A 14,602-nucleotide genomic window follows, 5' to 3' on the forward strand; every position below is an offset into this window, starting at 1 on the left:
ACGTTATTGTGGAACCTCGTGTCATCATGAATGCTAAATTTTATTGTGTATTAAATTTGCTTAAGGAATAAAGCGAGATTGCAGTGTAGCCATTCATAATAACGTATTATATTGAAACATACATCTAAAGTAATTTTAATATTATAAAACTATTATCTTTGATTTAAACAAAAAATGACTCTCTGATTGAATAAGCATTTTGTTTAATTTTTTTTTTTAAATAAAACTACATTTTAACACTCGCTTTGTTATCCATACGTTTTTGTTTCTGCTTCTTTGTTAAAAAGTTATTCGTTGAAGTAGAACTACAACGCAAAAAAAGCAACAAGTAGAGGCAATGTAGCTATATAATGTTAATATAAAAGTAATGTTTTTTTTCTTAAATAGAACTGCAATTCACCATTCAAAATATAATTCATTATTTTCAGATGCACGTGTACTCGGTAAATGAAAGTACATACACATTAGACAGGACAATTCAGGATATATTATTTACGTTACTTTGCACAGGTTTGATTATTTAATAAGCATAAGTTCATAAAGAGTGTTACAAATTAAAACATAATAATCAGTTTGGAATGAACAGTGCATACTCATTCATTATAACATTTCAGTTTAAGTATTTTCACAATAGCTTCTTTATAAGCAGCAACCCGCTATCAAAGATATCATAATTGAAAATAGCTCTGACAAATCGTATCTACATGGAGATACATATTCGATATGCGGGCTCTACAGAATAGCTTCTGCATAGAAATGGGGAGATACCGAAATTACCTTTGATCGTTAAGTTTTGTTCTCAAACAACCTTAATTTACAATATTTAGATGTAAAACCAGATATGAGGTAGAATTAAATGTATCCGTTATATCATTTATCTAAAAATCGATGTGATAGATGCGTTCAACTTCGTCACCAAACTTAGAAATTATTCAGTGAGAGGACATCATCCACATAGCGAAACGTGAATATAATATATAATATTCTTTCTTTCTTAGAAGTTCATGCACGAATCCTGTTTCTTATGAATACAGGAACATGTTAGGTAGATGAAAAATAAAAAATAAAAAAAATATAATTTAAATGTCATATATTAATTACATGTACTATTTCTATTTATTGCTAAAACGAATATAGCGAATGAAAACAAAATATTTTAACGGGAATCAATGAAAAGGCTCTAATTGATAAAGGATGACTACTAAGAAACAAATAACCCATAAAGTTTGAAGCTAGCTGATAAATATCTTTACAGAATATATAATTTTAGCCGTAATGAGTACGAAACATAGTTTTCTTTTTAATGGCTCAGTGGCATAAACTATTTGTTTTTATAATTTTCCTTTTTCTTTTAATTATGAAAACAGCAACTAGAACATTTATTTAATGTTGTGTCGGTTCGTCTTTGTTGTGCGAACATATCTCTTTTTGATTTAAAGTCTTGCAGATATATTATAATCAGTATTCTTAGTTAAATGTTTAAGAATACAATTTTCAAATGAATGATGATATGTTTATGTTTGAAATAAAGTGAGTTATAAGGAATTATTTTTGTTTACGAATGATAATCATTTCAAAATTCAACATTCCTTGCAAAGTTATCAGAAAAGAAGACACATGCCGGTAGAATTTCTATTTTGAGTGACGGATTTATAGTGCTAGCTTTGTTTGGACAACATCCGTTCGTAATTTGGTCGGTTCGATTGGTAAATTTTTACAGCAGAAACAATTTAGACAATAAAGGTATATCGCCAAAAATATGTCCTCAAATATCAACCTACTATAAATACTGTACACTTACATCCAAAATGTGCAAAAACGTATTGTGATATTAAAACAAACTGAACAATTTTAGAGGGAAAAAAAGAAGAAGAGCTGACAGATGACATACTTCATTTTGTTGATTTATGGAACAGACCTGATGTTGCAGAGAGAGAAATATTCAATTTAGAAAAACACGAAGTTTTTGAGAAATTACAGGTAAATGTAACACTTTGATTTATGTCTGTTGACTCTTGGCAAATATCATTTGTCAAATTTTAAATAAACATTTCATAACATAAAAAAATTTCAGCACCAGATGTGCATTTCGACAATCAATGCCTCTTCAACTTCATTGATAAGAAATTGATTCCTTACTTAATTGAAACTCCCACAAACTCCGTGTCGTAGTGTTTTTGCCTTATATAAACCCAGATATCATTTGAGATATGGCTTTCGAGTCACGAACAATGAAAGAAGGCACTTGCAGGTTATTTTTATTTTTTGTCTTATTGATTTCTTATGTTTTTATGCTTCGTGTTGATCTGATGAGTTTTACAGTTAGTTCTGATGTTGTTCTGTTCTACAATTGTACAAGGGCATGCAGAGAGTTTAACGCTCACAAACATGTTTAACCCCACCGCATTATGTATGTGTCTGTACCAAATCAGGAACCCATATCTCAGTGGCTTTCATTGGTTTATTTAAGTTATAAAGATCTTTCATTAGTTTGTTTACCATTGTGGAAAGTCTTTCACAGCTGACGACGGATATGTTCTCTTTTTCCTTGAATATGACTTCCAGAATTATACCTATCACCCAGTTTGTACTTAAATGAGCAACACGACAGGTGCACCCAAGCTCAGGATGGGTTCGTATTACTCGGTATAATGTTTTTTTTTGTAGTTTTTTTTTTATTTGTTTTGACAATTTTTCATTTTTTGCCAAATCAATGTCTGTTGGTTTTCGACAATTGAGTTTGAATACCCCTTTTGTATCTTTCGTATCTCTTTTGTCATAGATCATGCCAATGATTTTTTCGTTTGAATGATTTTACATTTTATAGTGTCGGGGCATAATATAGCTGACTATCCAATATGGGTATTTCTAAATTATGCGGCCTGTAAATTTCACTATAATCCCTTATATATAAGTTATCTATACTCTTTGAAACGAAACTTGTACTTATTTTATACAAGACTTACAGCTACACTAAAGTACATGTATTTGTATCATGGACAGGTATTCCGAAACCGAACAAGCAAGTAATAAAGACGTGCGTGAAATTCCAATCAACTTGGTATCGTTTAGATATGTTGATCCATATCTTCCTACCGTACCATGTACCAATGTTGGCTTTGATAAAGGGATTGTACAATTTCCATCGATTATTGTCCGTGAAAGACTTTTAAAGAAGATAAAATTATTGTCCGTGAATTACTTTTAAAGAAGGTATAGATTGAAATTGACTTTTCGGGTTTCTTGCCGTGTTGCACAAGTGCATATCCAGTTAACGTGATTTAATTATTCTGTATGTTATATAATTATATATCTCATTTATTAAAAGTATTATATCTATTAAACAAACACCACATGAAGGGTATACTTTTTTATAGGATAAACTAGGCGAAAAACAGAGCTGTTTATCAAAACTATTCGCTAATGCTTTAAAGTTTAATAGGATTGATTTGGTGAGGCAAGTTCTAGAATATATTTTGGACGAGACACAGTATAAAAAGTTCTTAGATCACTCACTTGAAGACTTATATGAGGTAAGTTCCGATTCATTCATATATTATACATTCTTGTATGTCTGTGTTAAATCCATCTTTGTTCCCATAAAGATGCCAAATAGAAAAGGCTGTGTATGAAATTCTCATATCGACAAATCAATAAATTCAACTTTATATATAGCTAATATATGACAATGGTGTTGATTAAAAGATACACCATTCAAGACTCTTGTGTTTTCCACATAATTAATATATATTGACAATAGTTAACAAATTCCGGTTTGAATCCAATATCAATAATATTCTATTCACCTGTTACCTTTTACCTTATCTCTACGTTCCGCATCTGACAATCACACCACCAAACGGTATATTTAGGATTTGCTATATGCACCGGTAATAATCACAGGACTGACACTACTAAATCCAATCATTGTAACATTGTTTCCTAGGGTAGTAATTTAATCAGCATGATTCTATAAGATAACTATATGAATCCTAAAAACAATCTAGACTTAGAATAAGGCGTTATGGCACAGTTACCAATTTGTTAACCGCCATGACGTAAAAACGGCGAATCAGAGAATTCAACTTTATTTATAACTTACCATCACCTACCATATGACATAATTGGCAGCGGTAGTTAGTTTGATTGATACGAAATATGCTAGTTATCTCGTGTTTGCTATAAAAGTTAAAAAAAAACTATAAAATTGAGATTGGAAATGGGGAATGTGTCAAACAGACAATTACTCGACCATAGAGCAGACAACTGCCGAAGCCCCCAATGGGTCTTCAATATTTTTATCCTTTGTAAGATAAGTTATTTTCTGACATCAAAAATTCCACTTAAATGTATTATTGCTTGTCTAATTGTATAAGAAAGTTTAAATTTTGAATAAAATAACGTGTTCTGATAGTCTTCGTTCAAGTCTATTTAGAAGTGTCAAGAATTGGAAAAGTTGGAAGTTTAAGTTTTAAAAATGTGTTATTAGAAATATCTTCTTTTAAAAATCCACTAACAGTAATTACTTCTCTTTCAGAACGACGGTGGTTTCGGGGGATATGTTTTTCGGAAATTCACGGTAAATTTCATTACATTGAAATTCTACAAATTACACCACCACCATCAAGTTGGTATTAGTTTTTACTCTCAATGTGCCTGAAACGCAATCTGATACAATACAGACAATGTTTCGACGTTTCGTGTACAGGTATCTGACAATGTGTCATTCTATTTTCTGCGTTAAAGACCTTTCGGTAATCTCTTGTTTTGTTTTACAGGTATATATATACCTTACGAAATCTGAATGCACACATTTCATCGACTTATGAAATAATTACAAGAACATAACATTAGTAGCCATGATATAGCTTAAACGGCCAAAAAGATATTTACCATCTTTAAAAAAGATAACTGGAATATTGAATCAGATTAACAAAAGTTAAAAACAGTTTTCCATCTTATTCAATCTATTTTAATACCAGTCAAATATATTCCCTTGCAGTCATTCGAATTATTTTAAGACCCGATTAAACTCCGTCAAATTAATAAGCCACGCTCCTGTTTAACTAGTTTAAACTGATGTTTAGTCCTTTTAAACTTTAAAGCGTCCGCCTCCTTGTAAGGTAAATCACTCCAGCAGAAAAGCAACTCCGACAGATATACCTTTAATCGTCTGTCCAATCCAAAACGTTATTGATTTTCGCTAGATAACATATATCTATCAATTATTCCACTTCAAAAAAACATATAAAAATTACAAATAAAATAATTTCAATTTGTCCACATATCGTATAAGTATATTAAGTAACTTATAAATTAATAGTTTTAGTATTTTTCAAACGAGTCAGAATGTTTAACCTTCATTTCGGTCGAACCATCAATAAAGGCAACAGTAGTATACCTCACTAACGTAACTGATGACTCAAATGTAAAACTTGATTTTTAAACGATTTGAATATGCTTGAAAGTATATATATAATTGCCACTGGACGATACATTAACACAGATATATCCAAAGGAAGAGCTTTACCATAACAGGATCGCCAATGTAATTGCAATGAATTAGTTTAAAAAAATAATCAGTTTCGAACTTTTAGAATTTCATATCAAACATGATTTTTCTTAATTTATAAAGACAAAATCTGTATAGCTTTTCGCAATGCCAGTATTCTGGGTTTTTTTCGCATGAATATCTAACACAATAAAGCCTCAAAGTAAAAATGAGTTTTAGAAGCTCTTCTCGCTTGTTTTTTTTATAGCCTTTCTGGTCATTGGCTCATACACAATGTCACATAAAGAAATGGGACACAATAGGTAAAAATATTGATTTTATTTTCTCATATCTAAAGTTGTAAGACCACATGTATCTTGTGAGTTGGAACATAAGCACAAAGGGGTCGTGTTTGAGCCAGGACCAAACATCGCCGTATACATAGACCATGACCATGTAAATGCATGTCGTATCAAATATGTAAACACTTGTTAATATTTTGAGGTTGTCTTTCTGTGTCAATTTAGAACAAAATCATACAGATATCGTGCAAACCGTCAAGTTTTGGTAGTATCCATAGTTTCCAATCCAGTTTTATATATATTAGATGCATGTACAAACTCAAAGTGTGTTTATCTGAATGATTAACCAAAAAAATGTATTTTTTGTTTTTGACAATTTTGTATGCATTGTGCTTTGTATAAATGCAACTAAGCCAACAAGTAAATATATTGCACTATTAATATATGACTGTCCCTTTGGTATCTTTCGTCCCTCTTTTAAATCTTTTTTTAGATATTTCCTTTCGTAAATATTTGAAAAGTATAATTGAGAGTACATAACCAGTTCAAAGTAACTCAGTAAAACAAAATGTACACACAGCTGCGATTAACAATTACCTAGCTAGTTGAATATTAGAACACTACTACGCAGATGCATAAAGTAAGAATTTTCAAAAAGCAATTACAATTGCAGTTAATATAAAACAAAATACAGTTAGGAAATATCTAACTACAAGGAAAGAAGATAAAAATTAGTCAACAAAAAATAATAAGCCTAAAGGAATCGCGTACGAAGATGTCTCATTCTTGTTTGTTTTGTAATAGGTGTATAACACAAATGATGGTAGACTATTTTGGTAAAAGAGATTAACTGCTAAAACATCTCCATGGAAATTTCTGACAAACAAAATTTTCAGTAGTCCTCCACCAAATCAATATGGCGTCCGTCATCAATTTCCGAAGAATTCATGTTATGAAAGGTTATGCTGCTACTCTGAACACCTTGTGAAAAGAAATCCCATATTGAGGAACCTATTTTTGAAGACTAAATCTCTGAACTATTGTTTACACTATATGTACTAGATGATAAATACTCTTTTGAAAGTAAAACGTGTATCTTTTTTCACGAACATAAAATGAGAAATTAAACAAATCTCGTTATATATACTACTAAATTCAAAGACCGTTTTTATATACACCTAATAAACATATAACCAAAGAAAGCTACGAGTCAAACTTATATAAGGGTATATATGTTACAGTGAATTTGTATAATCAGGGATTATGTAAATTTTTTGATTTTTCAGGGAATATGTAGAATCACTAAAATCATTAGTAATTATATATAATCCCTGAAAATGACCAGTGATTTTACATAATCACTGAAAACTTTAACTATTATTCCACAAATTCCCTAATATAATTTCAGGGAATATGAATAATTTAAGGATCTTTTGTTTGATAAAAAAAAATATAGACAAATTATGATTTTTTATTTTTTACTTTCATACTCCTTGCCAAATGAAATAATTTTGCTTTTAAACACAGAGGATGATCTTAAAGATATAACCAACTCAGGGTTTCGAGATAAAGTTGAAGACGTCAAAATTAATAATATTAAGATTCCCTCTTTTTAGCGATAAATTAGTAGTGTTTGTTTATTAAAAGCCGACGTTAAATAGATATTCATGTTCTTTTTGTAAATCCAAGGGCATGTTATTTGTGGTACATGTAAAACAAATGGCGAAGAAGATTATGAACATCTGTTTTTTTTTTTTTTTTTTTTTTCTTTTTTTTTTTTTTTGGTTCAAATAAACAAGAAATTCCAACAGAGAGAACTTACACATCTAAATGTATAAAAAATTTAAGGATTGACAATTGGAAAATTTTTTTAGCGGAAGCAATTCCACAGGGTAAAAAAAGAAAGGGAATCCCCAACAATATGATGGTAATTGTTCACCAAAAGTCTGAAAAAGGATATCGCCTGGCAAAATAAAGACATGGTATCTTGCACGGATCAGTTTGAGGTTGCTAATTCCCTTTTTTTTTTGGAGGGGGGGTACCTACAGATGTATTTACTGAACACTTTATTACGGGTCATAATATCTGATTCAATTTGTGAAGGAAAGTTTTTTTTTAATATGGATATTGTGGTAAAAACAGATATGAAGCATTTTATTTTAATATATTGTGTTTAACATTTTAATATATTGTGCCTATCATTTTTAAAATTGGGGTTATCATTTTGATATTTTGTTCTTAACATTTTACAATTTATGTTTATACAGTGTAATGCTGTTTTAATATGATTTTATAGCATAAATTAATTTTGACTTTTATTCATTTTCTTTATAAATAAAACTATTTTTTCATTTCAGTTATTATGTATAATCCCTGACGTTTTTTCTAATGATTATACATAATCCCTGAAAATTTTAGTGATTATATAAAATCCCTAAACTGGCCAGTGATTTTACATAATCCCTGAAAATTTCAGGGATTCTACATAATCACTGATTATACAAATTCACTGTAACATATATACTTGATAGGGTATACTGAAAATTTTACCCTTTAATCTTACATCGATTACCGTTTTAAACAATAAGCAATTAGACAAATTAATAAGTTCTGGAACTCTCCTATGCGATTTTCCTTTTAGCCATGTCATTTAATGTCACGTGTTACCTATTACCTTATCTGAACGTTCCGCATCTGTCAGGCGCACCACCGAACGGTGTATTTGGGATTTGCTATATACATGGGTCATAATCACAAGGTTGACACTACTAAATTCAATCATTGTCATATTGTTTCCTATTGTAGTACTTAAATCAGCATGACTTTATAAAATGACAATACGAATACTAAAGATCTAGACCTAAAATAAGGCGTAGGTTAAGTTTCCAACTTGTTAGCCAACATGACGTAAAAGCGGCGAATCAAAGAATTCAACATTATGTATAACCTTTAACTTAAGCCGCGGTCACACCTTACCGGATAGCACAAACGGAAGACTAACGGAGGAAAATAAAAGTTGTCCGTTGACAAAATTGTTATCTGTTGGGAGTCCGATGATGTTCTAACCGAATGAAACGGACGTGTAACGAATGCAAAACGGACACACACCGGATATGCAACGTACGCGTAACGGAAACGTAACGGACAGAACGGATGTCGAACGAACATCCAACGGACAAGTACCGAATAAAACGGACACCTAACGGCAACGTACCGGATAAAACGGATGAATACGATATATGGAAAAATTAATCGCGACAATAATAATACATGTGAATCGCATAAATATTCAAAATGTTTCTCTGTAACTGGTTTTGGTTGGTTCTTCAAAATGCTGCCAAAAGGCAGTGTCTGGCCTGAATAAGAGCTGCTTAATTGTAAAGACGTGCTCTTACTCTAAGATCGATTATGAATAATAAGAATTCATGACACTCCAGAAAATGACAGAAAATGATTGGCATTTCTTACGCAAAATTTTAAATTGGCATTTATCCGTTTCAGATCCGTTCATCATCCGTTTTATCCGTTATACGTCCGGTAGAAGTCCGTAGGTGGATTTATTTGCCAGACCTCCAACGAATGTATAACGGACACGTAACGGATACGAAACGGATGAGTACCGTACAAAACGGACGCCTGCCGGACGTTCAACGGACATTTCATCTGTTGGACGTCCGTTCAAAGTTTTGAACATGCTCAAATTTTTCCACCGAACAGAACGGACGTCGACGAATAAAACGTACGCTTAACGGACATGCAACGGATATGGACGGACGTCTAACGGATAAGAACGGACGTCTTACGGACATGAACGGATTGAAAAAAGTTATCCGTTAGGCGTATGTTCGAGCTATCCGGTAAGGTGTGACCGAGGCTTTAGGCATCCGTTCGAGCTATCCGCTAAGGTGTGACCGAGACTTTATATAGTACAATGCTGTTGATTAAGAATTACTCCATCCCAAGCCTTTTTTGTTTTCCAAATAATTAATATTACTAATAATTGATAAGTTCCAGGTCGGCGGGTTCAAACAAAACGATTTTGAAAGCAGAGAATATTATGCATCTTATAATCAGCATGACTTTATCAGATGACAATACCAATACTAAAAATCCAGGCTAAAATAACTTGCTTACACTTGTTACACATAATTCGATACTTTAATTCAATCACAGAAATGTGATATCGCGGATGTACTCTAGTTATATAAACAAAATCGTTTGTCGTAGTGTCACAACCAACTGTCATATTTTATGTTAAAATGAACACATTTCATGTTGTACTAATATTTTGTTTTGCTTACAAACGGTGTGAGAAACCAACACGACGAAAAATCAACCCTAAAATTACTTCTTACAGACAATTAATGATACAATAAACCACACAAACATGTTTTTGGACAAACAAAAACAGAAAATGCTTAACAATCGATGATATTTAAGCAATAATAAAATGCACCTTTACTTTTATTTACATACAATTGGTAATGGTTATCTTGGCGATATCTGCGATATGATCAAGATGAGGAAATTTTCTAATTATTTTTAAGAAAAAAGAATTAAGACAAAACAACATTGTTGAACAGATTAATGTTGCTGTGAAAAAAACACTCGGAAGACGTTCCAAGGGTATCTTTGAGGAAGGTAAAGTTGTAATACAAAGAGAACACTGTCATTTCTATTTTTCTAACTTTGTAATTAAGATTGATATCAGGTAGTTCTTTAACACAAACCTGAAGCTTTTATGAAAGTATCTAATTTGAAACTGGGCAGATAATCATAATAGTTTTGATATAATATTGGCTATCTGTAATTTATATCAATGAGCTACAATTCAACAAGACCGACTCCCAAAGGTTTTTGAGTAAAAACAAATATTTCGTTTGTGTCTTGAAATATATATTGGTTAAGGTAATCATATAATATCTAAATATATTGGTGGATATCCATACCAGTAGGTTTTAAATGTATTGGGGTAGGTATTGCATTCAACAAATATTCTTGCACATACCCATTTATTATGTATCAATGGTTCAGAAAAATATTTTAAAACTGTCGAACACACTTTTGTCTCTGACGTCGATAATTTGAAACCATATTTGCCCTAGAGCAATATAATTGAAAAGTGAATGCCAACTTTTAGTTTTATTCTTAGGAACATTGTATGTTTATAAACAATAAATTATTTAATATAGCTTAGCTTTTATATTATTTGGGCTCTGATATTTCCTACAGTTTCTTACTGGCAACCAAAATATATCTTCTTTTTGTTATACAGAACGAAATACCCTTAGTTTATAAACCAATACTAAGATGTACCATGCTAAGTTAGTCTCCATAATAGGACTTGAAATGAAATAGTAAAAGAATGAACATTTTTCTTTCGTCCCCACATTCGGATTTCGTCCCTTAATACTCTATTTAATTTGGAAGCAGAGTTTGCTAAATGATTTAAATGTTTGGTGATTCTTTGAAATCATGGCGTCTTAAAGAGAATACTATTTTCATAAAAAGTCATTTTTACGATAATAGTTTTATCCTTGTAAATCTTTTGTGAATAAAATTCTTAACGTTAACTTTGTGCAATAGAAAAAATAACATTTCCCGACACTTTAAACATGCATTTAGTATGCATTTCCGTACGATAATTAATATTGAAATGTTTGTGAATGTTTTGACAGGGAAATACAATCATGTTATAACATGCATGTGATACTGTCAAAACCCAATATCTCACTGAATTATGATTTCAATGCGCATCAAATTAAATATATTTTCCTTTTTATCTTCACACATTACAATATAAATGACAATATACCTTTTTTCTATGTACATGGCTGAGGATGTTGTTGAAATAATCTTTGCTCTTTATACTATAAGTTCATATTCAGAATTAATGTGAAATGAACATCAGAGCAAAGTTTGAAAAATCATTTCATTAACAACTTTATCTTTTATGAATTGAACTTTCCACAGTTTGCTAATCTAGAGGACATGCAATTATACTTTGAATTACTTCATACTAAAGAAACTTTAGACGAGATATGTACCATTCAAATTTTCATAACCTTTTTATACTGAAAATGTTAACGCATTCCTAAAAACTAATACAAAAATTAATAATTAATTTCTAAATTGTTTGAAATGTCAAATACACGAGAAAACGAAACAGTATATTACAGTCGATATACTAAGTGATAGAACTGAAACCTCGTTACAAATAGGGATTCATTGACATATACCATAATTAAATAGTTGTCTGGATCTCAATACTAAACCCATTGGACATTTTGTTTTCTCAGACAAATTATGATCGAGCATATCTATATATTTGTTTCATTTTGGTTATTAACATATATGATTGAAAGATTGAAAGCGAACAAAAGGACTAATTTCCCCTAAAGAAATTATGATTCCAGAGACAATTTTTTGCGTAAGAGACACAATTTCTCTCTTTCTTTCTTTTTCTTTTAAGTGGACGAATTTCACCATTCTATCAAAATATGTAAAAGATATACAGTGCTGATGTTTAATTTCATGAACTGTGCTAAGTTAAATCAAAATGGCTTAAAATTTCTGATGTTAACGCTTGTGTCCGTTCATTTTCTTGCTGACAGCTAACTTTTATCATAATGTGCAAAACAATCCCCATTATCTTAGCAGCTATGCGTTCGACAAAACCTGAAACTTGACTATAACATAGTTTTTGTTTTAAACCAATATGTAACTCATCGAACCGGGCTTCTGATATAACAAGTACAGTACTGTATTGATTCTTAGGTTTTTCTGTTGTTCCCGGTAAGATGAAATGTACAACAAATAATGAGTATGCAATGTATATGGTACATAGTTTCTTCATAATGACTACTTGTCGAATAAATTTCCTTGATTTATCAAATGTTATTCTTTTTTGTTGATATTCTTTAAATGCATAAGTCCGGAATATGACAGTTGTTATCCATTCGTTTGATGTGTTTGAGCTTTTGATTTTGCCACTTGATTAGGGACTTTCCGATTTGGATTTTCCTCGGAGTTCAGTATTTTTGTGATTTTACTTTACTATGAATTTTTACCTCTAGTACAACATGTTGAGGACAAAATATTTGCAGGTGATAAAACGAACAATGTTGAGATAGACGATATTTTCAAGCACCTGTTTATATGGGCAGTGTTTATGAACCGAGAAGACTTGGCCATGTTGTTTTGGAAAAAGGAAGACAACGATTACATATGTATGTTTTTAACTGTCTTGCAATGAATATGAACTAATCTTGATTAATTGTTGGTGAATAATAAACCCAAATATTTAGATGTCAATTAAAACGTTCATTTTATAATAATTGCTGTTGTAATCGACTGGGTCTACCTAGGAACAGAGATTAAATGTCTAGATGTTAATGTCCTTTTCGAAAAGCAATATGAATAAAGAATTTAGCTCAACAGGTTGTTGATGAAATATATTAGATAAAAACCGCAATTTTCAAACGTGTGCACACAAAACAAATTTCTTGGTACATGTGTCTAGATACAGCAAACAACATTTTCCTTAAGATAAAAAAAAAGTGTAAAAGTATATTTTAACAAAACGAATTTGACTAGCAGGTCGAACAACTGATGTTCTTAAACCCTGCTTACTGCTTTTGACGATTGTCAAATAAACTGACCACCAGATTTAACAACATGGATCTTATTATTAATTTATTACCAAACAGAAACAATAAACCTGCGGAAAAGACGAACATGAGGTGGAAAAATGTGTACACTATATCCGAACTTTGACAATTAATGTCTCTTAAGTGTATTTTGAAAGCAATATAATTTACCTCAATGTAAGATAAGCTCCTGAATTTTGAAAGAGTCGAAATAGGATGAACGGATCAATTTAACCCGAAGGCAAACATGATACAAGTCCAAACGAAAACAAATATAAACATGTCTAAATTGAAAACACCGTGGAAACCTATGATTGTGTTGGATAAAAACCGCAATTTTTATATGTGTGCATGAAAAATAAATTTCTTGGTAAAGGGTATATGAGTGTTTATCTTAAAGTTAGAATTAAAGTGATCACTAAAAAAAAATAATATTTAGTTGATTAATGATGAAAGATAATGCCTTTTAAAAGTTCAAGCTGACAAAGTACATGTAATTTTACATAAACGTTTTTTTAATCAATGTATCTAGGTTCTGCGTTATATGCAAGTTCACTTGCTCAAATGCTTGCTCTTAATTCCGGTGAAGAAGCATTCATGGACGAAAAGGCTGCCTTATTGGAAAGTTCTAGGTAAGCCATAACCTAATGTTTTTAAACAGCATAAATATATTAATTCATAAAACACGTCAAATATGTCTAACAATTATACTTTAAATGTCACGTAAAGTTTAAAAATGACTTTTTCTAGTATATTTTTAGTTAATGTCGAAAAATATTTATTGCGAACACAAAGCAGTGTTTCCATCCCATAAAAATTAATAGTCGGTGCCTTAGCACAATTCAAAGATACAAAACTTAAGCTGAACCTATACAACTTCATTTAAAATATCATGAATATAATGTGGTATTCCAGACAAGTACACATGTTTTGTATACATCAGACGTATGAGTGAGCCAGAATGAAAGAGTATAAAACTTATCACAGATTGGATATCAAATTGGGACGTGTACGGCTGTGTTGTGTTCAGAGAAAGCCATATGAGCTTTATGATCACAAGGCAGCTAAAAAAAGGGGCAAAGTAAAGGAAGTATTGCACTCTGGCTTAGGATGTGGGAACTTTTTTCTGGTTAATATATTTGTAGGACTTTAAAGTGCGA

General features: G+C 31.1%; 1 protein-coding gene across 1 annotated transcript in view; it reads left to right on the top strand.

Annotated features, from left to right (window-relative positions):
* Window positions 1–14,602, top strand: part of LOC139484112 (transient receptor potential cation channel subfamily M member-like 2) — a 42,856-nt gene that overhangs the window by 12,867 nt on the left and 15,387 nt on the right. Inside the window, exons 8-14 of the mRNA XM_071267840.1 lie at window positions 429–510; window positions 1,856–1,980; window positions 3,378–3,533; window positions 4,538–4,579; window positions 10,341–10,434; window positions 12,900–13,022; window positions 13,975–14,074. Coding sequence (XP_071123941.1) covers window positions 429–510; window positions 1,856–1,980; window positions 3,378–3,533; window positions 4,538–4,579; window positions 10,341–10,434; window positions 12,900–13,022; window positions 13,975–14,074 — 722 coding nt within the window. The remainder of the gene's footprint in view (window positions 1–428; window positions 511–1,855; window positions 1,981–3,377; window positions 3,534–4,537; window positions 4,580–10,340; window positions 10,435–12,899; window positions 13,023–13,974; window positions 14,075–14,602) is intronic.

This window comes from Mytilus edulis, chromosome 8 (genome assembly GCF_963676685.1).
Source record: "Mytilus edulis chromosome 8, xbMytEdul2.2, whole genome shotgun sequence".
In the NCBI taxonomy this organism is placed as follows: Eukaryota; Metazoa; Mollusca; class Bivalvia; order Mytilida; family Mytilidae; genus Mytilus; species Mytilus edulis.